Genomic DNA, 27269 nt, shown 5'->3' with positions numbered 1-27269 from the left:
AAAACAAACACCTGAAGCTAGGCATGAACCTCAAAGTAGCAATATGTTTATTTACAAAATATACAGTTTCACAGAAACAGCTTCGCTTTATACACATAAACTTTATAATTACACAGAACCATGTAAACGATGTTAAGTGTCTGGCCTGGCCAATGCCAATGTGAGGGGCTTACTCTTGGGGTGACAGCTTTCCCTCCCCACTTCATTAGCCATCAACCAGGAGCCCCTAGATGGGCCACGCCTAATTTGCATAAAGCTGATTGCAGCTGCCCAGCTCAAGCTAACACAAAACCAAGGTGTCCTGACTTCCTAGACACCACCCACAGGGATAGATACGTCCGTTAAAAGAACAAAAAGGAAATGGAGGAAACAGATCAAAATGACTATCAAGCACCTTCCAGAGGCGTCACCAGGCGTGGAACCTTCTAAGAGCGACGCAGCAATCACCAGGCCTGGCAGTTCCACTCTAAAACCACACGTATTTTTAAATGCACTTTTAAAACTTCGTGGAGATTTTTTTTAAAAAAGAAAAACACTTTGGAACTTTGGCTATCATCGTGGTGAAGACACGGGACAGGCGATGTCAAGGGGCAGATCTTTGGCAAATTCCTCTCCGACTTTGCCTGGACGTTTGCCCTCATCAGAGCCAGACAGCCGTCTGGGGAGAAAGCGGTTTCGAAGCCTGCTTCTTACTACTCTTCTCTACAGCAGAACTTCTCCCTTGGGGATCTTCACGATCAACTGGGTTTCAGAAACTACTTCTCTCTATTTCTGTGTTAATATAAGCAACAGAATTAAAAACAAAACAAAAAACAAAAAGCAGCTGGCTGGCGAAGGATGAACGATACTAGCGCAGAACACGGGCTCTGGTCAGCCAATTCGCGTTCAAGCCCCTTGGTGCCTCGGGGAGAGAATGGGAACAGAGTCCCCCAGCACGAGGGCGCCACATGAAGACCCCAGCAGGGAGGCTGGGGGTCTGCCCTGCTATAACTAAGTATGACCAACTTGGGCCTTCTTCCCCTTTCGTGCTTCCCCAGTTCAGGGTCCCAGTTCAGATCTAAAGAAGTCTGCACGGCTCAGTGGTATACTCCTGGAGGCCAATGTTGCCGTATCGCTCACTCACCAATTTCAAACCAAAAAAAAAAACAAAACGAAAGGAAAAAGGTTTCAAATTCTGACCGTGCCCCGTGAGACCAGCAGGCCAGCCTGTGTGAGGGCATCCTAAGAATCAACCACAGGAGAGGCCTTCCCCTCGAGTCTTCTCTACCGCATGATGCAGAGGAACGCTGTTCCTGTGACGGCTTAACCTTGACGTTGCTACTGGAACAAAGTGAGGGAAAGAGAGGACAGACTCCAGGTGCCCTCTTGCTTGAAAACAGCTCGCCTGGGCACCCCTAGGACCTCACACACCAACTGGGAAGGGCACCCCAGCAGAAATCTGCCAATACTTTTGGCTATATCGTGCAAAAAGACAGGTTTTTTACATCGTGCAAAACAGGAAACTGAGTTATGAACACAGGCCACCTCAACCCCCCAACCAACCCCTTTTCCGCCAAGAAGCGGCCACATACTATCCCTTTGAACAAACAGAAGGAAACCTAGGGATCACTAGCTAGCCACCGCCCCAGGGCTCCTCTCACAGTGAGACCAGACGACTCCAGCTGGGAGCCTGCGGGGACAGACAGGTAGCAGCCAAGGCAGGGAGAGGGCAGGCCACGAAGGTAGGGGCAGCTCGATGGTTGCTGTACAGACACTTACGGTCAAAGACTTACACTTGAGAAAAAGCTTACACGTATGGCTGTTCGTTAACAGGCCTGGGAAACTGAACATCTCCTCTCCCAAGACAGCGGAAGCAGGAAAATAGCACTGGTTCCAACTGGCGGGAGCTTGTTAACCATGATAGCAAGAATCCACAACTACCGCCGCCCTCACCTGCAGGCGAGTCGAACCCACTGGACTCGGGTGGTGAGTCCGCCTCCACTGCAGAGAACACAGCTCTAGCAGCAGCTTTGGCCAACGAGGATTTTATTCAGTCACTGGCTATGTACAGGTCATACCTTGGACAGCCTGTCCTTTGGCTTAGGCACCTGAACGGCAGGGGTCTGCCCGCACCAGAGCTGAGAGTTCTGTGCTCAACTAAGAGAGGAGCCAAAAGGCCCCTCGTCCTTTCGGATTCCTCGCCCACGCTCTGCTCGCTCGCCAGCAGTCAGTCCAGAAACAGTTTCCGCGAGCCCATCCGGGAGCGGTTGGAGCGGCGGATGTCGAACTTGGAGTCCCGGCACTTTTGGCAGACGAACACTTCCGGAACGTTGGATTTCCGAATCTTCGCGCAGGACAGGTGGATCCAGGTGTGGCACTCGTTGCACTCTATCATAGGGCGGCCGGCAAACGGCTTCATGCAGAAGCAGGTGACGAGGTCCCAGGAGTCATCATCTGAAGGGACAGACACGCAGGTGAAGAGGAGCAAAAACACTTCCTGCGGCCCCTCCCCAGCGGGATCCCTCCCGGCAGCCCAGGCAGGGACAGGGCAGAGCAGCAGAGCCGCAGTGAAGCCTGATCCTCAACACACACACACTCGAGGGCAGGCCGCGCAGTCCGTGCATGACAAGGGACACTGGACCGTGTGCGGCGCCCCCAGGAACTAGCCGTGAGACGTTGACTGGGAAGCTGTATGTATTTTCATTTTTTTTGCTTAAGATTTTATTTGTCAGAAAGAGCGAGCGAGCACAAGCAGGCAGAGCGGCAGCAGAATGTGGGACTCGATCCCAGGATGCTGGGATCATAGCCTGAGCCGTAGGTAGCCGCTTAACCGACTGAGCCACCCGGGCATCCCTGTACTTTCGTATTTTAAGGCCTGTCCCGGAACCTCAGCTGTTTCTGGCCGCAATCACCCCCTTCCTAAACACCTAGGTGTCCACCTTCGGATACCTGCCTCCCTAGGGGCGGTGGGCACACTCTGCTGTCACCCTTCAGGGAAGGGACGACTCTTCGGGCCCCGGCAGCCCGTCAGGGGCCACTCACCTGAGTCCACCATGATGTCCTCGTCATTGCCAGTGCTGTCCTCGTCCCGGAACACCACCTGCTTTCCCTGCCGGACAATAGTCCGTTTCCCTTCAGTTTTTATTTCTTTGACCTGATCAGGCGACACAGTGATACAAGACCCGCTGGAAGGGGTGTCGGAGTCCCAGCCTGAGCAGGGCTCGCCGGGGGCCTGGGGGATATCCTGCAGGGCGGGACTGGTGGGGGTCCCCACGTAGGGGTCGGCGGCTTCCAGCTTCAGCAGGCTCCCCATGTACCCCTCCTCCACAGGCACGTCGCCGTCCCTTCGCTTCCTCTTCTTCTTCTTCTTCAGCTTGTCTGTCTTCTTTCTGTCCAGCAGGAAGTTACTGGGCTTGGCCCGCTGCAGGAGGCTGGGCTGCAGGTGGCCGAAGCAGCGGTCGGAGACCGGCAGGGGCACCGCGGACGCAATGTCAGTGAAGCCAGCGTCCCAGCCGTCGCTGTCAATGGTGCCGGCGGTGCTGTTGGCAGGGCTGGGGCTGCTCCGCAGAGGGAGTTCCTGAAAGGACAGAAGCACAGGTAGCCGGGGTCGAGCGGTGTGCCCAGTCCCCATGACGAGCAGAGCTTCCCTGGGCGCGCCCCCAGCCCACCGACAAGGGCTATCAGGACCATAACCTTCTCGGCTCTCTAAGGGGTGCTCTTTTGGAATGGTGTCCTGAGTACTGTACCACGACCTTCCAGATAGAATGCTAACCCACCAGGAGGAAAACGCTCCTTTGCTGAGCCCTCAGCCCCTGTCCCAGAGCCAGGAACTCATTCGATGCTCTCTAACCCTCTAGAAAGCTGCCAAGAATACCCTCTCCTACCCCTTACCTTTCCCAGACTGTAAAATCTCCGTTCCATTTGCCCTCCCCCAAGGGGTGTACTTTTTAATTAAATGAATTTAAATTAGTTTTGAGAGTTCCTGATGCTCTTTCTAGAAACTGCAGAGATCCCCAAATACTACAAAATCAAACTACATAATTACTGCCCCAAAGCAGTGAGCTAAATCCCTACAGTTCCTTCACAGCATTCAAGCATTTTATTTGCAAAGAGTGGCGACATTCTGCGTAGCACAAAGGAAGCATTTACCCACGTACACAGCAAACAGAAAAGATAAGCCAGTGCCGGGGTTTGGTCTCTTCAAAATACCAGATTCCTTTCTTGTTAGCCCTGAACAAGACAAGGTTGAGCACCGTGACAACAGCGGTTCTCAGTTCTACCCATTATCTAGCACGGGGAAAAAAAAATCCCTTAAAACACGGGATTTGTGCCACAAGTCCCCAAGATTCTATAATACGATGCACATAGCAAGCAGCCAGCTGCTCACCAGGAAGGACAGTGTGGACCCTAACCACCCGGCGGCACCCCAGGCCTGTGCCCCAGCGTCCTCCTCTGTAAAATGGGGACCGAGAACAGCACCCGTCCCAGATGTTGTAATACACTTCCCGGCCACTGCAGGCCCTCAGTAAGCCCTGGAGATTCAGGGCAGATGGCCATCATACAGTCACCTGCAAACCAACACTCAGAAGTTTAGTAAATCCTTTCTAGATAAGCCTGCGTGTTCCATCAGACTTTTCAGAACCACCTGCCAGGCTGGGCTGTTTTCAAGAAAGGCTTCTACCTGGCAGCTGTCTGGCGTCCCCCTACATGACCCCCTCCCAGACCCCCACCCGGCCACTGGTTTCACTGCCAGCAGAAGCACATAGATTTACCTCCTTTGGGTAAGGAATGTAGCCAGCATAGGCCAAGACAAAGGTGCAGAATTTGTTGAAATCCTCCACAGTCCTGCGCCTCTTGTAACTGGGGGAGCACTCCTGTTAGCGGGCGAGAAGATGGGGCACATGTGAGACGAGGCACTTGCAGGTGGAACCCAGAAACAAAACGAAGCCAGCTGGAGCTTCTATTGTCAGCCACTGGAAAACACACCGCTACATTTACAAACACTCTCAGAAACAAGATAAGGTAGGTTTGGGTCAAGAAATAACACTGCACTCAGAAGGCTGAAAGAGGGGTATTGTGATGTTCCGCCGAGCATGCTGGGAAACCGGGCAGGAGATAAAAACCCGTGCAAGAGTCTACTTCTTAGTGGCATTTTCCAACATTATCATGGTCTGCAGGCCTATCAGGAGCTCTAACAACTACTTTTTTGCTACAGATTTTCCATTTTGAAAACAAAGTCCAGCTGCAGCTGTAACCAAGGTATCTTTCTAAAGACTTATTTATTTACAAGCAGAGGGGCAGGTGGAGGGAGAGGGAAAAGCAGGCTCCTGATGGGGGGCTCCATCCCAGGACCCCCGGATCATGACCTGAGCTGAAGGCCGCTGCTTAACCCACTGAGCCACCTGTGCACCCCTGAAATCAAAGTATTTTAAGTGACTTCTTCGGAAGTCAACTGCCCCTGATCCTCCAAAGCTCACTCAGGCCTGACCCCTCCCCAGCCAGGGCTGCAGGCGGACCCCCTCCTCCTAGCACTTCCTGCTTCTCCCTCCCCTGCTGCGGCCTTTCTAGTTTCAGAAAATAAACTCTGATTTACTCTGATTCAGAAAATAAACCAGAAATGCTCAGGCTGGGTTTACTTGCACCTTGAAAATGAAATAGGAGGGGTCTGGCTTGTGTCCAGTCTCCATTCAATCTAGAAACGCCCTCAACAAGAAGGGTTTTTCTTCTGAGCAAGAGCCGCTCTGGGAGAAAGAAGCCTTATTTGCTACAAGCAAAACAACTGCTTTATTCGGGCTTGGACTAGCGTATTTACCGAGGTCTCCTCTACGCACTTCAGCACCCACCCCAACCCCATCCTGACGTGCTCAGCTACCATTTCCAGGGCCCAGGGTCCCACTACCCGCCAAGGACGAACGCGGGACGGGAAACTGGGGGGTGGGTTCCTGGACCCAGCCCAGCCCCTTCCCAGGACCGAAGGCAGAGAAAGCGGCGGGCACCCGCCGTGCTGCCCGCAGCTCTCCTTCCAAGGGCCCCACTTCCTATTCTCTCCACTAGGTTCTAGCCGACCACCTCCGCCTCCCACCCCCGGCCGCACGGACCCCGGGGGGCGCGCAGGTTGGCCGAGCACCCGCCTCGGAGCGGCCCCGGCATTTCCTGCGCCGGAGAGACCCTGCCCCCACCCCCGGGAAGAACTGACCGCCCGCGCTCCGGCCGCGGCGGGAGGGCCGCAGCCCTCGGCCCTCAAACTCTCGGGGAGAACTTTTATTTCGGCGGGGAACACGCACAAGTGGGTCGGGGGCCTGGACGCCGACCGCAAGGCGGTGGCGCCCGCGGGCCCGGGGCGGAGGGACCTGCGCCGCCCCCGCCCCGCCCGCCTCGCCGCCTTTAGGAAAAGCAGATGGCGGTGCGGCCCCCTCCCCGCCCTCCGCGGAAGCCGCCCCCCGCCGACACTCGGCCCCGGAAGGTGCGGGGCCCATCCCGCGGGGGAGGGGACGCGGGAAGCCGGGCGGGATTAGGGGTCCGGAGCTGGTGGGCCCCGCGAACCGCCGAGGCGGCAGCGCGGCGGGCGAACGCGCCCGGCGCCGCCTCCCCCACCCCGCCTGCTGCTGGACCCGCACCCCGGCCCCGCGGGCCTCGGGAGGGAGAGGGCACCGAGGCGGGGGCGCCGGAGGGGCCGCCCGGGAGAACCGAGGGCCGATCCCCGGAAGGAGGGGGAGCCGGGGCGGGGCGAAAGAGCCCGCGGCCGGGGGGCGGGGGCCTCGGAGGGGGAGGAGAGCGAGCGGAGGGTGGGGGGCTCGACTCGGGTGTTTGCGGGGGTGGGGACCCGGCAGGACGAGGCCCCCCGGCTCCGAAGGGGGCGGGGGCCGCGCGGGAGTCAGGGGGCGGGGCGCGGACTACCGGGCCCGGGGGATTAAGGGAGCAGGCGGGGGCGCGCGGAGCGGAGTCCCCGTCCGAGGTGGACCGCGAGCCCCTCCGGGAAGGGGGAGGGGGCTCCTAAGAGAAGCGGGAACGCGAGGCGGCGGCGGCTGGGACTGGGTCCCCGGGGGCGGGGAAGGAGTAAGCCAAGCCGGCGGGGAGGGGCCGGGGGCTTAGACGGGTCCGGGGCTACGCGAGGCCGGGGAGGGGTGGGCGCGGCGGCCCGAGGGAAGGGGCGCCGGGAAGACGCGGACGCCCGCGATAGGGACGCCGAGGCGAGGGCCGGCAGGGAGGACGCGGCGCGGGCCCGAGTGGGGGGCGGGGTTGGGCGCCCAAGGGGGCGACGAGGGAAGGCTGGGGGAGGGGAGGGCGGCGCTCGGCCGGCGGGGGTCCGGCTTTGGGGAGCGCAGGACTGGAGTCGAGATGGTCAGGGGCGGTCGGGACGCAGCCCTCACTCACCTCCGGGTGGAAGGCGGCGGCGCAAGAGTCGGAGTCCATGTTCAGGGTGGGGGGCGGCGGCTACGGGAGTGCAGGGGCCCGGGATGCGGGCGCCGGGCCACCGAGCCGCTCAGGGCTGGGGGCTCCGGCGGCCACGCAGAGCGAGGGCGGACCCGGGAGGGGTCGCCCCGGCTGGAGATGATGAGGGGGCTCGGCGCGCTGCGTCCCGGGCTCAGTGCTCCCGGGCCGGCAGCTCCACGGCCGAGCAGAGTTGGCGATGCAGCTCCTGCGGCCGGCGCGGTGGGAGAAGCGGGAGAGTCGCTGCGGGGGGCGGCGGCGGCGGCGGCGAGCGGGAACCCGACCCGCTCCCCGACCTGACGCCCAGTTCGGCTCGTGTCTCGGGAGGGAGGGCGGGAGAGCCGCGAGGGCTGTCGGGAAATGTAGTCTGTGGGCGACGGGAAGCCGAAGGCGCGGGGGTGGACGCGGAGCATTGTGGGAGTAGTAGTCCCAGCTCCGCTTCTGAGGCGCACAAAGGCCGCCTCGCGGACTCCAGCCCCCATAGAGCTCCGCGGCGGCTGCCCGGTTTGTGGGGGCGGTGTCTCCGGGACCAGAGGCTGCCGGAGCGGGGGAGGTGCGGAGGCTCGCGCTGGCTCTGCGATGGGGGAGGGGCGGCGCGAGCGGTAGCGCCGCGGTCTCCGCGGGGGCGAGGGGAGGGGGTTGCTGCGGCGGGTGGGGGCGGGGCTGACGGCCTTGGTCGAGGAGGGCGGCGGCGGCGGCGGCGGCTGCCTCTCCCTTTGGACTTGGGGGTTCGTGCCCCTTTGTGGGGCCGTGGTCGCCGCAGCGGGGGCGACGGGCGCTGACGTCGCGGCCGCCCCCTGGGCTCGGACCCGGCGGGGCCAACTTGTTTTCGCGGCCGGGGTATTCTGGCCGGCTCCTCCGGGCCCGGGGGTCCTGGGACGGCGGGAGCGAGGATCTCCCGGTGTCTGTGGGACCCGCGTGGGGTGTCGAGGATCGGCGTTTCTGAAAACGGTGCCGGGGTTACCGGGGTTTGGGAGAGGTTGGTCTCACATTCGCTTTCCCCTCTCCTCGGTCTGATCTTGGGACCACCCTGTTTGCTTACTTTCCCGGGATCACCGGCGTCTCCCGCCCCGGGCTCCAGCGGCGGGTGAGGGGAAGCGCGGCGCAGGCATCGGGTACCGACTGGCTTCACCGGTCGTTGACGGAGCTGGCGGGGCTCACCCGCTGGGCCTGCGGGGCTCCCAGGTTCCCGCACCGAAGGCCGACGACTGGCCGCCGGCTGGGAGGTGGTCGGCTGCGCGGAAGCCCCGGAGCAGGCCGGGCGGCCGAACCTCCGAGAACCGTTCGACGGGCGGTGATTCAGTGCGGGCTGGGCGGCTCCGAAGACAAAGGAACCGCGTTAACGAGGAGGGACGTGAAATTTTAACTTCGAGTCAGAAAACTGACCCCCGGACCTGCTGAATCCGAAGGCTGATTGGGAGAACCTGGGAGGAAGCCCTCGCCGGCGGCCTGCTGCGGTTCCGATGGGGACAGTCCCGAAGGAGACTGCCGGCGAGGTGCTGGGTTTGTCTCAGAAGTACCTTCCTGAGCCCCAGTTTCCTAAACTTACAAAAGTTTGATCTAGTTCCTTTCTCCATACCTGGTCGTTTACTGTGGCTTCAGCAGTGCCTTCCCGGGTTGGAGGGCTCCCCAGTGTGGAAACAAACTGACGGTCTCTAGAAAGTAAGATTGAAGCCCGGCTCGGCCTGTGGAAACGTCACCGACAGCTTCTTAAGAGAGTGGTCACATTCAGGTCACTTAGCCTCATTTAGAATGTTACCTGATCACCTTGGCCAGAGCAAATGTCCTCAGGTCAGTCAGCGTTGCCCAGGGCCGGATTACCAGGAGCAGCTTGTTTTGCCTGAGTAAGAAGGGCCCCCACGAAGCGTCGTTAGTTTTAACGTGTAAATGCTGAAAAGAATATTGATTGGAGATAAGTACAAATAAGGGACTTTTTTTTTAAGATTTTATTTATTTATTTGACAGACAGAGATCACAAGAAGGCAGAGAGGCAGGCAGAGAGAGGGGAGGGGAAGCAGGCTCCCCGATGAGCAGAGAGCCCGATGCGGGACTCCATCCCAGGACCCTGAGATCATGACCTGAGCCAAAGGCAGAGGCTTTAACCCACTAGCCAGCCAGGTGCCCCCAAATAAGGGACTTTTTGTAACTTATCAGTGTTGACTATGATGTAATTTTTCACATAGTAAATACTAAGTCTCCTTCCCATTAAAGTGAAATAAAGAATTTGTTCATTATTATAATGGACTTGATGGGGGCACCTGGGTGGCTCAGTGAGTTAAGCCTCTGCCTTGGGCTCAGGTCATGATCTCAAGGTCCTGAGATTGAGCCCCACATCGGGTAAAAAAAATTAATGGACTTGATGACAAAACCCTAGAATTCGGGAATCTATATTGAATGGAACCCCTCAGTCACACTGAGGAAAGAACATTCCAAACCTGGGTTGTGTCATGTAACAGTGATAACTCTTGCTCAGAATAGGTATTCAATAGGTTTTCTTTTTTTTCTAGTTTTATTTACTTACTTGACAGAAAAAGAGACAGCACAAGCAAGGGAAGCTACAGGCAGAGTAGGGGGAGAAGCAGGCTCCCCACTGAGCAGAGAACCCCACATGGGTCTCCATCCCAGGACTCTGGGATCATGACCTGAACTACCCAGGCTTCCCACAATAGATATTTCTCGAATAAGTTATTCATAAGTAGTTCTTAGTACACAGATGTGACCAGTGCTACCTGATGCAGTCTGCTTGTTTCCCTGCCTGCCACTCCAGTATTTTCATGGAGGACCGTCTTGGCGTCCTCCCATTGATTCCCCTTAGAAATTTAGCAGTTTGGAGGAGATCTCAACATTATATGTACCATCCTATCCCTAGACTCAGGGAAGGACTAGACTACCAATAACTGACCCAGATTCAATAGCATAATATGTACACGTGGGAGAATGTAGTTGGTTTACCTAGTTTATTCCTCAGGTGTCCTGTACTACACCTGGGCTCCAAGGGACAAATTTGGAATTCAAGGATTAATGCAAAAGCATTCTCCACAGTAGCCAGATTCTCAGAGTCCGTGATTCCTTGTTTTCTGCTTAAAAAAAAAAAATTAAAAAAAGACAAATCTGATGATTCTAGTTCTTTGGAAAAGAAGAAAAAAACCAACGTTCACACAGGTTGTGACAAGTTTTAAAATACTAAGAATACCATAGTTTCCCAGTAAGTAACTTGAGAATGTAGTTATTTTATTTTTTTTTTTTTTTTAAAGATTTTATTTATTTATCAGAGAGAGAGAGAGGGAGAGAACAAGCACAGGCAGACAGAATGGCAGGCAGAGGCAGAGGGAGAAGCAGGCTCCCCGCCGAGCAAGGAGCCCGATGTGGGACTCGATCCCAGGACGCTGGGATCATGACCTGAGCCGAAGGCAGCTGCTTAACCAACTGAGCCACCCAGGCGTCCCGAGAATGTAGTTATTTTAATTGGGTTACCAAATATAGCTTCACCTTTCTAAATCTTACCGGCCACACTACATTCATTTGGGGAACATTCAGGAAAGATTTCTGCTTCCCATTATAACTCAGTGCTTGAGTGCAGGCATGAACATAACCAAAGGTTTGTTTTTTCCAGAAATGCTTGTTGGTGGCTCAGCTTTAATACTATGGAATTCATATGGATCATTCCCAGCAGCAATTTTCTGACTTTTCCACTTCCGTCCCCAGGAGAGGAAAAAGAAGTGATAATTCCAAGTCTTGTTTCAACTTTTAGTAGCTTTACCACTGTATGAATATATATATGTGTATATATGTATATGTATATATGTATGTGTGAATAGTTTTAAGTCATTAATAAACTATTTTTAAGCCATGTACTGTCAACTCTTTGTATAACAAGGGAAATAACTTATGCACCGAGATCAAATGAATTTGCTGTGTTACCGCTCATACCGGTAAACCATAAAGATTAATAGCTTACGCTATGCCAGATACTGTTGAAATGTTTTGATCTAGAGTGTCTCCTTTACATATAATAATGCATACTGTAGCATTCCTTAAAGGAAATTTTACATAGAGTAAGTTCATCACAAGCCACACTTTAGGTGCTGCAGAAACAGAATGAATCAGGGTGTACCATAGCAAAGGAGCCACAATCTCTTTTTGATGGTATCAGTGTTGAAGTTTGTGTTCCTAAATGTTCTCGGAGGGGAGAGAAAAGGATAACCGTGGCTTTTGTAAAATGATCTCCGTGCCCTCTTGTCCTGTCTGCCTAAAATTAGCATTCCAAGATCAAAACTGCAGAGTGTAAATGTTTAAAATGAAATGGTACCATTATTTGTTAAATCATGTTAAATTACATTATCATAAAGAAGTTACTCACGCAGAGACCACTTTCCTGATTGTGGAAGAGGTAAATTTTTAAAACTTTTATGGTTTAAAGTTTAATCTTTTTTTTTTGTCCTTACCACCCCCAGCCCACCAGCCACCCTCTCCCCAGAAGTTTAACCTTCAAATATAAACTTTCCCCCTAAACCATGGGTCGTTGACTAGAGTTAACACCTTTCTTACCAAACACTAGTGTTTTTATCATGGCTGGCTATGGAATGACATTTGAAGAGTTTGCCAACTGTATCGATCACATGGTCCTACTTCAGCAAATGAATTTCTCACATTCCCATCTTGAACTCTTAAGGTTGATGAGTGAAAAAAGGAACAGATAGCATGCCTGGGTTAGTAAGTTCTTCAAATTTCCAAACACAGCTGATGAGGCTAAATCTGTTTATTTTCTGACCGCATTCCTTTGTTGACTTAGATATGTACCCATGACTTCAAATGCTCCCCTTTTAGGTCCTGGATATTAATATACCTTTTTTCTCAAAAACTGAACTTTTAATTTTATTTTAAATTTGTATTGTTATTTCCTTAATACACAGAACAGAAAATACAGGCAAGCCCGTACAAAACAAACCTAACCACCTGGAGAATATGTTACCTTCACAATTGTTTTGTAGGCGCAGGAACACACACAACAAACCGGGCCACACTGCGGGTAATCAGATTTTTTGCTCGACAGGACAGCGTGAGTATCTTTCCATTTCAGTAAACATAGGCATCATCATCATTCATCAAGCCTTCACAGTAAGGCTGATTTATTTAAATAGTTACACGAAATAGTTGGACTCCATTCTTCACTGCTGAAACATTTTTGATTTAGTAAAGCTTTGCTTTCCGCAAGGTGGACGTGCTCTGACCCAGAGGGACTGGAGTACTTTTCCCCGCAAACATCCCACTTCCTGGCTACTCAGACTTTCTTGTCACAAAGCCTGTGCAAGTAAGCTATTGGCGGGGCTCCTGGGCCCAGGAATGCTGCTGTGTGAACAGTCCATCTATGGGCAACAGGGCAGCTGCCTGGGTACCTGAATGTTTTCTTACTCAGGCCTGCGCTTCCCATGCCGAAATGTGGACCAGATACATTCTCATGGCAAGATGATGAAGTTCATGAGGACAAGGGAAAGCCTGTAGTTTGCATTTCAGAGACAGATGTCTTCTCCAAAGGTTGCACCGGCTTAGCTGGGACCAAGAAATGACATTAAAGCCCCCCAGCCCCACCCAGTGTGCCTGCCCCCCCACACACACACACGTGGGCGAGTGGGTGAGGTGACGCCCAGGAATGTCTGCAAGGCCCTCCGGGGTCCGGGTGGGGGCTATTGAATAACCAAAACCCAGATTTCTTCAGAGAAACAAAAGGACTGGAGTTGAAATAAGGGTCTTGGCTAAAGTGGGCGAAGCTTACATTAAAGAAAAACCATGGCAGGCACTGTGTCTCCTGAAACCAAAATAAGGAAGATTCCTTTCTTCACAGTCACCTCACAAATGACTGAGACGTTCCTGAACGCCCACACCCCTGGCTTTTAAGGCAGTCCCCTGTCTGACCTTGAACTAAAGGCCCTGTCCCAGGGCCCCTCCTGTCCCCTCTCCCGGAATACAAAACCTGTTTGCCCCGGAATTATTTACATTACTTGTATTATTATAATTTTCTGGTCCTTGAGCCTTTTGTTCAGCCTCATAGTGGGTTCTTCTGAATTCTTGCCACCGCATCCTACCCTCCGCCTCGCATTTCCAGGAGAGGGGCCAGGAGGTCCCGGGTCGAGCCTGAGCAGGCCTGGCCCCTTCTCAAGGCAGCTCTGGAGCCCGAGTCTCCGTGGATCGACTAAAACTGCCCCTTGTGCGCTGACGAAAGTTAATGACCGAGTTAGTCAAGTCTGAAACTCCTGCAGGAACACAGTGGAGCGGATTCCTGGCAGCTGGCCCCGTGTCACTCATAAATGCGCCAAGAAAAAAAAAAAAAACTCTAATGAGCTTATACTTGTTCAAGCTTTGGTCCTGAATCATGGAAATCCCGTCCTCCGAAATCTGCCCAGCGGTACGGCTAACCAGCAACGCTTGGAACCGGTGGAATTCAAAACAAAACAAGAAAAGGGCACTGTAGCGAGCCGCCCGGGGGCTCGGGGCCGACGCAGTGAAGTCTGGCGCGAAACGGGTGGCTCGGTTCCGGGCGTGGAGCTCGCCCCCGCTGGCTTTCGCTCCGCAGCCGGGCCCGGTGGGCCGCGGGCGGACTCTAGAGTCCCCGAGCCCGGACGGAGAGAGGACTCTAGTCGCCCCGCGCGCCCGGCTCGAGCGGGGGCCCGCCGGCAGCCCCGAAAAGGCGCGGACGCGAGGCGGGCGGGCGGTGACTCAGCCGGGGCCGTGGGGCGGGCGGCGGCGGCGGCGGCGCCGGGCCCGGAGGGGTTAAGTGGGCGGGGGTCAGCGGCGCCCCGCCCCTCCCCGGGCCCGCCCCCGAGGCCGCGCCGCCCGGCACTACTTAAAGCGGCGGCGCCGCGCGCGCGGCGTTCCTCCCGCTGGCCCCGGCCGCGGCGCCCCCGAGTGCCCTCAGCGACGGCGCCATGGAGCGGCCGGCACCCCTGGCCGTGCTGCCCTTCTCGGACCCCGCGCACGCGCTGAGCCTGCTGCGCGGCCTGAGCCAGCTCCGCGCCGAGCGCAAGTTCCTGGACGTGACGCTGGAGGCGGCGGGCGGGCGCGACTTCCCCGCGCACCGCGCCGTGCTGGCGGCCGCCAGCCCCTACTTCCGCGCCATGTTCGCGGGGCAGCTGCGCGAGAGCCGCGCCGAGCGGGTGCGCCTGCACGGCGTGCCGCCCGACATGCTGCAGCTGCTGCTCGACTTCAGCTACACGGGCCGCGTGGCGGTGAGCGGCGACAACGCCGAGCCGCTGCTGCGAGCCGCCGACCTGCTGCAGTTCCCGGCGGTGAAGGAGGCGTGCGGCGCCTTCCTGCAGCAGCAGCTCGACCTGGCCAACTGCCTGGACATGCAGGACTTCGCCGAGGCCTTCAGCTGCGCGGGGCTGGCGAGCGCGGCGCAGCGCTTCATCCTGCGCCACGTGGGCGAGCTGGGCCCGGAGCAGCTGGAGCGCCTGCCGCTGGCGCGCCTGCTGCGCTACCTGCGCGACGACGGGCTGTGCGTCCCCAAGGAGGAGGCCGCCTACCAGCTGGCGCTGCGCTGGGTGCGCGCGGACCCGCCGCGCCGCGCCGCGCACTGGCCGCAGCTGCTCGAGGCCGTGCGCCTGCCCTTCGTGCGCCGCTTCTACCTGCTGGCGCACGTCGAGGCCGAGCCGCTGGTGGCGCGCTGCCCGCCCTGCCTGCGCCTGCTGCGCGAGGCGCGCGACTTCCAGGCGGCGCGCTACGACCGCCACGACCGCGGGCCCTGCCCCCGCATGCGCCCGCGCCCCTCCACCGGCCTCGCCGAGATCCTCGTGCTCGTGGGCGGCTGCGACCAGGACTGCGACGAGTTGGTCACCGTCGACTGCTACAACCCGCAGACGGGCCAGTGGCGCTACTTGGCCGAGTTCCCCGACCACCTGGGCGGGGGCTACAGCATCGTGGCGCTGGGCAACGACATCTACGTGACGGGTGAGGGCACTGGGGGCCCGCCGGGGGGACCCCGGGTTAGCCTCCTGCGCCCCTGGGGGAACGCATTTTCCTGCTGGAGGAACCTGTGAATCCCGGGACCGCCCCGCAATGAGAGCGGCCCCTTCCCTACCCCCTCCCCGCCCCGCGCAGGCCAGTGGGTACACTTCTAGAGCTGTTGCTTTCGACCTAGAAGACCGTTGTGTGAGCGGGGACGAGCAGCTGCTTGTGGGCTCTTTGTTGGTGGGGGGGCGGCCTAGATGACGGATGAGCCCCCTCCTTGCTCGGGAGGTGCCCCCACCCCCATTTGGTTAGCGGATACAGGGGCATTCACCCCATACAATGGGTGCTTTCTTTTTCTCCCTAAGGAATCCAGAGACAGGCAGGGGCTGGCGCTCCCTGAGACATCCGTTCTGGGTCCTGGGGATTTCTCCCGCCCAGCTGAGCCACATGGCCCCCCCTGACACATTCATTCTGTCACCAGTGACAAGGTTCCCTCAGTCTTGCACCTAGGCTGTGCCCTGGGGGTCACATGGTGTTTAGGCTGCTCCCTGCCCAGCGACTGTAAACATGGTCACATGCTAAGAGGTTTTCTTCCAGTTACTTGGCCCAAACCCCAAAACACTGCCGAGTCATGCTGGGCGGGTCCCAGCCTGCTCCAGTTCTGGGCATCTCCCACATTTTTCATTAAAGAGAAATCCCAGTTCAGACAAGGGGCTACCTTCTTCCCTGGGGTGAGGAGGGGCGGTGTCTGTGACAGCTATATAAGGAAAGAACCCGGCTCCGGAAGCCTGTTATCAGTCAGTGAACTGAAGCAGGGGCAGGCCATCAGCCATCAGCGCTGCTGTGCCCAGCCCGGCACATTCAGGAAAAAGCCAGCTCTGAACTCTGGTGCCCCCCATCTCCGGTTGACAAGTGGAGGAATCCCGACTTGAGGACACGCTTAGCTCTTCCTCGGCCTGCTGCTGAGTTTCAGCCTTTTCTGGAATATGCTGGAATCCGTCCCTTTCCGACCTGAGATCAGCCCTGTGGTTGGGAGCTGCGCTCTCCCAGCCCATGAAAGTCTGGCCTGGTGAACTCCCTCCCAGAACTAGTTCGGCTCGCCCAACTTCGCACACCCCTTCCATAAATGTCTCAGCCGAGCAGCTAATCCTTTGGGTTTAGACAGGTGGCTGGGTCATTCCATACAGCTGCCTGTGGGGAATTCACGGGGGCGACAAAGCCCGCGTCAGAGGCCCCAGACAATTATTCTTTACAAGGAAGAAAGCAGGGGAGTGCGCTTTGTAAGAGCTTTGTCTTTTAAAAAGCTCGGGGCTATGAGACGGATAGAATGTCCTGCTCCTCTGCCCTGTGGCGCCAGCTTTGGAGACAGGCAGCAATGTGGCCCCCAGAGTGCTTGGGGTCCCTTCACGCTGTGGAAATTCTAATGTGCCGGGTAGGCCTGGTTTAGTTGATGATTATAGCCGGCCCCACTCGTGGGGCTGGAGGGTGGCGCGAGGGGTTAGCTCTTCTCTGAAAGAAACGTGGAGAGAGTGGACGTTGTACTTGTGGGCCTTGATGCATGGACCCAGACGGAGCATGTGTAGGTGACCTGCACCCAGTCAAGAACTGGAGACCCCGAGTTCCACTCGTCCTGGCACTGGCTTTTTTGGGGCGGGGGGCTGCCCAGGAAGGCGAGAATTCCTTGAACCAGTCCCTGTGCTTCTTACCCTGCTGCTTTGAGGCTCGCCAGAAGTTTTGGCCCTGAGTCGGATGCCCTGGTTCGGTTGAGGTGTCCGGCAGCGTGTGTGGGGTGTCTAGACCGCGGTTGCGGTTTACTTAGAATTCCGGCTACAGGGCCTTTGCTTGACCCACACAGATGGAGCGGTGTCCTTACGGCCTGAGGCGCTCTTGCCCTCCTGGGCTGTGGTCAGCAGGTGCACAACCTCCACCCCTGCATGAAGCCAGCCCCCAGCCATGGCTTTGGGGGGAGAGGAAGGATGTTTACATTGAAACCCAACAAAGTTACTTCCTCCCCTGGGAGAGTCCCTCGGGGAAGTTCGCAGAGGCAGGGCGGGTGACTCCCCCCACGTCAGCAGGGGCTGACCTGTCCCCTGCACGTGCCTGCAGGTGGGTCTGACGGCTCCCGGCTCTACGACTGCGTGTGGAGGTACAACTCCAGCGTGAACGAGTGGACGGAGGTGGCGCCCATGCTGAAGGCCCGCGAGTACCACAGCTCGTCCGTGCTGGACGGGCTGCTGTACGTGGTGGCCGCGGACAGCACGGAGCGCTACGACCACACCACGGACTCCTGGGAGGCCCTGCAGCCCATGACCTACCCCATGGACAACTGCTCCACCACCGCGTGCCGTGGCCGCCTCTATGCCATCGGCTCCCTGGCCGGCAAGGAGACCATGGTGATGCAGTGTTACCACCCGGACACGGACCTGTGGTCGCTGGTGGACTGTGGCCAGCTCCCGCCCTGGTCCTTCGCCCCCAAGACGGTGACTCTGAACGGACTCATGTACTTCATCAGGTGAGTCCGCGGCGGCCGAACTCTTCCCGTCTTCCTCCCCAGGCCCCGTGCTCCGGGCCTCTCCTCCCCGTGCTCCCCATCTCCTAGGTGAGGAAGCAGCCCGAGCTGGGATCCCAGGCTAGACCTTTCTAAACCTGGAGTCTTTGTTCTGCCCCCATTTCTCTGAACAGTTTCTGTGGGCTTCTAGGTGTTCTGAGTCAGGGGATCCAAACTGATGGAGTTAGATCTCTTGATTGACTTGGTTAGTTGGTTGAGAGAACTTTCTGAGATTCCCGGAAGCTAAATCCAGTGTGTTGCTTTGCCTTCTCTTCCACCTGGAGGATCCTGGTCTCGGCCCTGGTGGTTCCCACGAACCATTTATTATAAAGAAACCTGTCCCGGGGTGCCTGGGTGGCTCAGTGGGTTAAAGCCTCTGCCTTCGGCTCAGGTCATGGTCCCAGGGTCCTGGGATCGAGCCCCGCATCGGGCTCTCTGCTCAGCGGGGAGCCTGCTTCCCTTCCTCTCTCTCTGCCTGCCTCTGCCTACCTGTGATCTCTGCCTGTCAAATAAATTTTTAAAAAGTTTTGTTTTTTTTTTTTAAAGAAAGAAACCTGTCCTACCTAAGAGGGATTTTGAATCTTAAGTCTAAGGGAGAGCTCACTTGAGTCTTTGGGGAGGTGCTGCCTTGTCAGAGGGACCCTGTGCTCACCGAGCAGAGTGTCCGTGCCCGGCTGCCAGTCCGAGAGCCCGGTGGGGCCTCCGCTCCAGCCCTCGACTTACAGCAAGCAGCACGTGGGCCTTCGGTGCGTGTGTGCAGATTCTCTCCTGACCTGGCCCGGGGGGGCCTCATGGTTCTGTGGAGCCGATGCTCTTCTCTCAGGGTCCCACGGGGAGGGACCCGGGATGGAGCAGGGCCCAGATCTACCCGGGGGACACAGGGACGGTGACAGGAGCACGTGTGAGGGCCGTGAACTGTGCGTGGCCTGTCTCCGAGTTGCTCCGTGCCTGTCCGACGCGATGGGCGTCGCTGCTCATCCCTGTTTCACAGGCGGCAGCAGAGGCTTCGGGGGTGGGGACTGACCGGATGGCGCCGGGTCGGAATCCAGGATACCCAGCCCCGGCCCTGGTGTGATGTCACTGTATCATGGTTTCCCGGGGCCGGGCTGTGTCCTTGCCAGTGTGGGGCAGAGATGGGTGGTCAGGGGTTTTGATGACCTGCCACAGCCAAATGCCCTCTCCTCCTGGGCCAGTGGGCATCCCGGGGCTCCTGCCTGCTTCGCATAGTGTGTGTGTGTGTGTGTGTGTGTGTGTGAGAGAGAGAGAGAGAGAGGGCGCGAGCGAGAACTTATAGGTGTGTGTCCCTGCCCCTCCCTTCTTGGCCTAGAGCCTGTCTGGAAGCTTTGGGACCAGGAGGGAAGGGTAAGGTCTGGCTTGCAGTTTCATCCATCGGGAGGAAACTCCTCCATTGGGAGCCTCCGAGGAAGGATGTAAGCCTCAGCTGTAAGCCTTGGCTTGCGTTCTACGTTGCGCTGGCCTTTTCTGCCCTCCGCTCTGCTCCCCCAGACCCCTGGCTCCCTTCCCAGGCTTTCTCGGCGGGAACATCCAGAAGAGAGATGGCCCCACTTGCCACGCATCCTTGTGTGCGCTGCAGGAACGCCCCGGGATCTCTGCCAGCCTCTGTCCATTATAAAACATCCTCTGACCCTTCCCCCAGCTCTCCCTCCCCCAAGTCAAGGTAGATGTCTTCAGAGAGGGGGTGGGGCAGCTATAAATACTTCTCAGAGCGCCAGGACCTTGGCTTTAGCCTTTCAGTAGCGGTTCCAGCTGGGGCGCCTTTGAGAGTGCCCTCCCTGCACTATGAGACAGGCGCGAGGGCCAGTCTGGACACCGAGGCCCCCCTCCTCCGAGGAAGCCCCCCCCCCCCCCCCCCCCCGTCCCGGTGTCTGAGGCGCCTTCCTTCTCCACCTCCGAGCCTCTGTCAGTTACTAACATTCCCCCCGCCCCCCGCCCATGGAAGCATTAGGGTGCCCTCCATGCCCATTATTCATTCTCCTTTGTATGGGTTCACCTAAGCCATTAGAGCCTGGGGGCGGGAGGCTCAGCTCTGCCCCAATCCCTCCCCTGGAACAGGCGGAGAGAGTGAGCAGCAGGGAAAGGCAGCCCGATTGTCCTCCAGGGGCACAGTGTGGGCAAAGGCCAGGTCTCGTTTTTTAAGATTTATTTACCAATTTGACCAGAGAGACAGCGAGAGAGGGAACACAGGCAGGGGCAGAGGGAGAGGGAGAAGCAGGCTTCCCGCCGAGCCCAGAGTCCGATGTGGAGCTCGATCCCAGGACCCCGGGATCATGACCTGAGCCGAAGGCAGATGCCTAACGACTGAGCCACCCAGGCGCCCCAACCCAGGTCTCGTTCTGATGCACTGCAGTGTTTGTCCTAGAGCCACTGAGTTCATGAACCCCTCAGCCTAATTAGCCACGTAACGCCCTGCTCAGAATGCCCCCTGTCCGGGCGGCTTCCGTCCCCAGGCCACTCTTTCGGGGGTACCCAGCACTGGGCAGGGGCCTCAGCTCCTTGCCAGCTGCCATCCTGGGCCACCCCCTTCTCCAGTGCCCTGCCTCGGCCCCTGGGTGAGGCTCCTTGCCCGGGGTGCCCACTTCCCCGCGGGAGGAGGAGCTGGGAGCGGCAGCCTCTGCTGCTAATTGTCCTCATCATGGGGACCACAAACTAGGAACGGTTTTTATATCTTTAAATGGTTGGAGGAAAAAAAACAAAGCAGAAGCGTTATTTTATGATGTGAAAAGTTGAATTAGGGCACCTGGGTGGCTCAGTTAAGCGCCTGCCTTGGGCTCAGGTCATGATCCCGGTGTCCCAGGATCGAGCCCTGCGTCCGGCTTCCTGCTCAGTGGGGAGCCTGCTTCTCCCTCTCTGCCTGCTTGTGCTCTGTCTCTCTGTGTCAAATAAGTAAATAAATGAAATCTTTTAAAAAGAAAAGTTGCGTGAAATACAAATTTCTGTGTCCATAAGTAAGGTTTTTTTGGAGTACGTCCAGCCCTAGTGGCTGCTCTGTGCTTACGGCGGCAGGCAGCGTGGGGAGTTGCTACAGTCAGTTCTCCGAGACCTAACCTGCGTGCGGACTGGCCCTTCTTTTTTTTTTTTTTTTAATATTTTATTTATTTATTTGACAGAGATCACAAGTAGGCAGAGAAGCAGGTAGAGAGAGAGAGAGAGATGGAAGCAGGCTCCCCGCTGAGCAGAGAGCCTAATGCGGGGCTCGATCCCAGGATCCTGAGATCATGACCTGAGCAGAGGCAGAGGCTTTAACCCACTGAGCTACCCAGGCGCCCCACGGACTGGCCCTTCTGCTGAGCCATGACTTGTTACTGTCACTGCTCTTTGGGGGTTAGTGTCTCTGCCTTTCAGAGCTGGGACTTTGAGATCCTTTTTTGGCAGGGATCGAGAATATGTCAAGGTTGCAGGATCCTGACCCCAAAGGGAAGGGCAGCGCTGGTACTTTGCTCCTGTGACTGTGGCTCTCCTGCCTGGCATCCAGGACAGAGCAGGGAACAGGAGGAGGCTGGGGGGCTGACAGCCGAGGGGAGTGCCGTGGCCTCGGAGTAGTTGGGATGCGTGGAGGTGGGCAGTGGGGCAGAGGATGGCCTGACCCGGCCCTCCGTGGGAGGGAGGATGAGCCCATATTGGAAGACAGAGGAGACAGGCGGGAAGAGTTGTGATGAGTTCGTATCTGGAGCCAGCGGGGGACGCCGTGAGGGCAGGGAGGCCACATGGGTGTAGAGCAGTGGGGAGGGTCAGGCACCAGAAGGTGCGATCTTCAGGTTTGAGAAGCAGGGTCTGGTTCTGACCTCAGAACGCAGGCCAGCTGGTGTGGGCCTGAACTTGGCCCCTGCCAACAAGGGCTAAGGTCCCACCGGCATCTGGACTGCCAGATGGCATCAAAGAAGTTCCCACAGGAGCAGGGCCTATGTGGCCATCCTCTCCAGCTTCTCACACCCAAGGATGCTTCCTCCTGGCTCCAGAACATTCCCTCCTCTCCCACCCACAGGGACGATTCCGCAGAGGTGGACGTGTATAACCCCACGAAGAATGAATGGGACAAGATCCCATCTATGAATCAGGTAAATATGTGAACGGGTTGGCCTTGGAAGCACAGGCTGGTCCTGTTTTCTGGCTAACATGTTGCCATGGTGTGTTTGGGAAGTAGGCCGGGGGGGGCAGGGCCTGTGTTGAGGCCTTTCTCACAGCGTTCTCTCACTTAATAGAGGACAGGTTTTTCCCTCAGTTCGTACTGTGCGGCACTGAGACCCTAAATAAATCCCAGGGTCAGACAGTTTAGCAAGTTCATCCGTACAGAACCATATTTACTGGATGCCTGCTGTAAGTCAGAGTATGTGGGGAGGAACATTCCACCGAGGGACAGCAAGTGCAAAGGCCCTGGGGCTGGGTGTGCCTAGTGTGGTCTTAGAAAAAGCCTCACAGCCCAGTGTGCCTGGAACAGAGTGAACAAGGGGATAGCAGAGGGCCTGAGGTCAGACAGGAGTGACCCTGGGAGGTCCGGAAGAGAGGTGCTGAGCCCGACCCTGTGACGGGGCTGGGGAAGTGTGGCGGCTTTTGGCCATGTGGGCAGTTTTTGTAGTCCCTGACAGTTGTATATACCCACCCACGTCTTCTTTTTGTCTTCCTTAAAATTTCCAAATCTGTCCCCATGCCTCCTCTGCATGGCAGTTGTGACAGTTGTCACAACTCACAACATTCCAGTTAGCAACTTGACGTTTAGGAAACGCAACTTTGTTTTTCCCCGTAATGACCTACCCATTATTAATGGCAGGTTTGGGAAAGGTGCGCCAGTCCGGTTTTGTGGTTCAGAGCCCAGGCTCTGCCTCCATCGGCCATACAGGGCTATTTTCCCACCTGTGTGATGGGGACTGAGCCTGCCTCAAGCAGAGCTGCTTTGGCCACCTCCCAGCATCACAGGGAACAGGCGTAGCCTGGGACCCCCATGGGGCCTCTTTCCTGAGCTGGGGTATAGGAAGGATGCTGGTCTGTTCTGGGAAGGGTGCAGAGGCCACCTTGCCCGTGGGTCCCGGGCACCTTCTCTGCGGAGAGAGACTGGGGGGTCTCCGCCCTGCCCTGGCTGCCAGCCACCACTTGCCTGTTCCCCTGGGCCCACAGGTGCACGTCGGGGGCAGCCTGGCTGTCCTTGGAGGGAAGCTCTACGTCTCAGGCGGTTACGACAATACGTTTGAACTCTCGGACGTGGTGGAGGCCTATGACCCAGAGACTCGGGCCTGGAGTGTCGTGGGCCGGCTCCCAGAGCCCACCTTCTGGCACGGCAGCGTCAGCATCTTCCGCCAGTTCATGCCCCAGGTGCCCCCGGGTGGCCGTGGCTTTGAGCTGGACAGCGGCAGCAGTGACACAGATGTGGCACGGCCCCGGCTGCCACAGAACCCCGACGAGCTGCACTAGCCCCGGCCCGGCCCGGGGAGGGCCTCGGCACAGGTACTATGACACGGCTGCGTCGGGGGGCGGTGAGTCCCCACCTCTGCGCACCAGGACTGCGTGGGTTCAGCAGGTGCAGCCTGGGCTCGGGCTGTGGAGTGAGCTTCGGGATCTGATCCCGGAGACTTCCTGTGCTCGGAGAGCCTGATGCGCAGCTTCTGCGACCACGACTAGTTGCCGATGCCCCTCCCTCGGTCCAGGAAGAGCAGCCTCCTACGGGCAAAGGTCTCTGGCTGCAGCAGGGGACTCCTCCTGCTGCCCCTGCCCCCACCTCCCTGCTCCCCCCTCAGAGAGGAGGGCCACCTGTGGGGTACAAGTACTCCCCTGAGAGTCTGGGAGTGTCCAGGCCCGTCCTCCCCGGCCTGCAGGCTCTGCTGACCTGGGAGCATCGGGAACCAGGCTGGCGATGGCCACAACGGGGTCCTAGACACCGTGTCCAGTGCCACACATCGCAGCAGGCCAGCTCCCCGGACAGAGGGCATCTACCTGCCTGGCTCCATCCCCCCGTGGGGGCGTCACAACAGAACACTCCTTACAGGGGTGTGTGATCCCAGTGCCGCAGGCCAGTGGGACCGGGTCGGAGGGCGGCCTTGAAGAGGGGGCCCTCGAGGGATGTGCCAGTGAACCTGGGCTGAGGCCAAGGCTGGGTGTCCCCATCCGCCCACCCCTCCAGGTGGTATGTCCACCTGACTTGGAGACCTCCAGGACCATCTTCCTAGGTGTATGCCGGAGAGGGCAAAAGCCCACAGGTGTCAGGTTGTAGCCTCTTACCAGGCGGCGCAGCCGGGCAGATGGCTGCAGGTGCCCTCGCCCTCCCGTGGGAGCAGAGAAGCCCCTGGGCAGGGCAGCCACCATGGTTGGCTGCAAGTTTTGAAACACAGTGTGGCCCTTCCTGAGAAGAAGGGGGTGGAGTTGGGGAGGGAGGCAGCAAGAAACAGTCTGGATTGACTCTTTAACATCTTCTGGAGCTGCTTCTGCAGGGCGGGGTGATGCCCCCCGCTCCTCCAGAGCCTGGGGCTTCTCCAGGAGAGTGAGGGGGCAGCTCTGGGGAGCTCCACAGCTCAGTGGCCCCTGTTTTCCTCTTGGGAGTGACTGGTCTTCTCTCAAGGTCCCCAAGTAACCTTCGGTTGGATTTGTCTTGCTTCCAAAGAGGAGGATGTCTGCATCTCCCTCCTTAGAAACATGGAAAGCACGTGTTGGTTGAGTTGCCGTTTCCAGTGAACGGAGTTGGAAATGCGTTCATATTGGCACTGTCCCTTCCTAAGTGGCACTGAAACACTTTCATTGGCCAGAGGGCATGGGTGCTTCTGGGGAGGAAGCCCCATGGGCTCAAGAGCTTTAGGCTGGGGTCCCCCCCCTCGTGCCCTGGTGGGGAGTCCTCACTATCAGACCTGCGCCGGGACCCCCAGCTGGAGCGGCTCCAGCTCCCAGCCAGCCCCTCCCAGCCCCATCGTGCCCCGCCTTGTCACCTCCGCACACCCACTGTGCCCAGAAGGCGGGGTCGTGGGCCTTCCTGGGACTCCCCCGCGCCGGGCAGGCCTGGCTGTGGGATCCCTCGGGCCTGGGCTTCTTCGCGGCCCAGGTGTCGCCTTCACCCCTCCTGGTAGGATTGTTCTTCTCCCCCCGGCCCCCCCCAGGGGTGATTTGGCTCCGCGCTGCCCAGGCTGGGGATGCCTCTCCTCTGGCTCCAGTGCCTTCCCGGCACGCCAACCCCTTGGAGGTCATCTGTGCTCTGTAAAGCGTCTGTCCTTGGTTCCAGTGTGGGCAGAGGCTGCCCAGGCAGGACGGCTCGTCCCCTGGCAGGGGAGGGCAGGGCTGCGCTGCCCAGCACTGGCAGAGCTCTGTGCCAGCCCCTGTGGTCTGCGCCCTCGGTGTGGGGATGTGTCACACAGGTAGATGCGCGTCTGCAGGACGCCCTCCCAGAGGAAGAATGCAGGCCTGGTCCTCGTGGCGCGCTCTGTGAAGGCAGGGTGGGCAGTGCAGCGTGGACATGTGCTGTCGTTGCTGGAACTGTCCCGGCCTCCTTCCAGTGGAGCTGGGCTCTGTCAAGGTCAAGGATGTCCCGCTGTCAGCAACTTACAGGGAGAGGTATCCTGTAACGCTTTTTGGTTGGGATGGGGGCACTGCACGCACCTTGTTTTCCGTACAAAACCAGCCTTTGTCGACTGCACAAGAGGCACGATGAGGGCTGGTGTCCGCTCAGGCCTTTGTGTGGCCTCCGCCGCAGAAGCTCCCTCATGGCAGGGGGTCCGTCCCGGTTCCTACTCCTCTCCTTTTCATACTTTTCTGCGACGAGCTACCACGTGACTGACCACCCCTGTGTCCAGAGGCCACTCGGATGGTGGCTGGCGTGGTGTGCACCAGTGACAGGCTCTGCGCTTGTGCCAGAATCCGCAGGTCCCCTCCACCCAGACCCCGTCTTCGGTTTGGGACACCAGAGTGGGAAGGGGAGGCGGCAGCCCCGGCAGCACAGGTTCCAGCAGACCCCAGCGGGGGTTCCAGGGTCGGGGGCGGCCCTCCCTCCCCCTCCCTGCTCCTGGTGGCACTTAGAGATGTCTGCACACTGGCTGGGGTCAGAGATGGGCCGGCTCGGGGTGCAACTGTCAGTGTTGGATGCACAGAACTTTCGGTCTATGAGACAAATTAAGTTATGAAAATTCAGTGACTGGTATTTAATGCTGATTTGCTATAAAGTATTCTATATTTATATGATTTCAGAGACTTATGTACTAAAGGACACACCCCATTTGGTGTCCAACATCTAGTTCCAGTCCCAGGGCGTGGGGCAGATTTGCCTATTTATTTGTTCAATAGGCCTAGGTGTCCGGGATCCTATTTAAGACAGTAGGATGCCCTCAGTATATACTTTTTGAAATAAAACGATTTCCTATGCACTCAGTGTCATGGTCTTTATTCTGCTGCTGGTGTCTTGGGAACTTTGGGCAGAACCAGAGCAGTGTAGGGCTGCTGCCGTGCCAGGTGGGGGAGGGGACAGAGGTTGGCAGTGCCCAGGGCTCCTCACAGTCTTGGAGCAAAGCTGCTGAGGCCCTTTCTCGTCTCAGATCATTACAGGGTAGGAAGTGGTGGGAAGAGGACGCTGAGCCCCGGACGAGCAGCGCGCAGGTGCCCAAGTCCTGCCCTCACTCGCCACTCCAGAGCAGGTTTGGCCTCCCCGACTCCCCCTCTTGGCACTCTGCCCACTGTCTCGCTTTCCCCCACTCCTGAAGTTAGGGTCTGAGACCCCATCTGCAGTGGGCGAACGTTGGACCTGGGCTAGGGGGAGAAGCCATGGGTCCCTTGCGCCATGAAGCCCAGAAAGCTGCCTCCTGTAGACTCAAGGGAAAGGCCAAGGCCTGGACAAGGGAAGGGAGCATCTTGAGGCCATAGTTCATCACCTCCGTAGCAACCTCACCGAAGTGCCCGTGGGACCGTGCATAGCCTGGCCATCTGGTTGTCCCTGAATCCCGGAATATGGTCTTTACCTCTGAATGCCCCCGTGGTCAAGGAATAGAAAGAAAGCAGCTTAGATTGGTTCTGGGTCTAAAACAGATTGTCCTCCTCAAACTCCAGGAGGGATTTAGCAGAGCACGGGCCTGGTGTTTTGGAGAAGTCCCAGTGATGGGATTTAGGTGGTCCCTGACTTAAGCTGTCCGCCACAACCATCAGGGCCCCATTCAGACTCCGCTCCGTGCCAAGCACTGAGCAGGGCCCTGTACTCCGGGTGGGGAGGCTGTGAACTGTTGTGTGCGTCCTTAACACCCAGCCCCTCCTCCCAAATCTGGGGAGTGACGTTCTGGTGATGACCTGGCCCAACATAGCTTGGTAAAGGTGACACTATGTGACTTGAGGGCTACGTCATGAGGAGGCCTCACAATTTTGGCATGTAGGAACATTCATCCTTGGCAGCCAG

The 27269-nt window shown here is 57.8% G+C and overlaps 2 protein-coding genes across 3 annotated transcripts; one reads left to right on the top strand and one right to left on the bottom strand.

Moving 5' to 3' along the window:
- Positions 1 to 24: 24 nt before the first annotated feature.
- Positions 25 to 7733, bottom strand: PHF13 (PHD finger protein 13). Of its 2 annotated transcripts, XM_004768652.3 has the most exons (5): positions 6176 to 6264; positions 5622 to 5720; positions 4752 to 4853; positions 3022 to 3556; positions 25 to 2433 (listed from the first exon to the last, which is right to left on the bottom strand). In XM_004768652.3, the coding sequence occupies exons 2-5, from the start codon at positions 5664 to 5666 to the stop codon at positions 2207 to 2209; spliced, it is 909 nt and encodes a 302-aa protein (XP_004768709.1). In that variant the 5' UTR covers positions 5667 to 5720; positions 6176 to 6264; the 3' UTR covers positions 25 to 2206. The 2 variants fall into 2 exon arrangements, with proteins under 2 accessions (XP_004768709.1, XP_004768710.1); XM_004768653.3 differs by lacking the exons at positions 5622 to 5720; positions 6176 to 6264 and adding an exon at positions 7354 to 7733.
- Positions 7734 to 14266: 6533 nt separating this feature from the next.
- Positions 14267 to 26253, top strand: KLHL21 (kelch like family member 21). The gene is made up of 4 exons (XM_013064579.2): positions 14267 to 15354; positions 17461 to 17866; positions 21906 to 21978; positions 23033 to 26253. Exons 1-4 carry the CDS (start codon positions 14334 to 14336, stop codon positions 23324 to 23326), a joined length of 1794 nt encoding a protein of 597 aa, XP_012920033.2. The 5' UTR covers positions 14267 to 14333; the 3' UTR covers positions 23327 to 26253.
- Positions 26254 to 27269: the final 1016 nt, after the last annotated feature.

Source organism: Mustela putorius, unplaced genomic scaffold (genome assembly GCF_011764305.1).
Source record: "Mustela putorius furo isolate JIRA1106 unplaced genomic scaffold, ASM1176430v1.1 tig00003853_pilon_pilon_pilon, whole genome shotgun sequence".
Lineage (NCBI taxonomy): Eukaryota > Metazoa > Chordata > Mammalia > Carnivora > Mustelidae > Mustela > Mustela putorius.
Note: the sequence above shows the minus strand (reverse complement) of the source record. Positions and strands in the feature narration are given on the sequence as shown.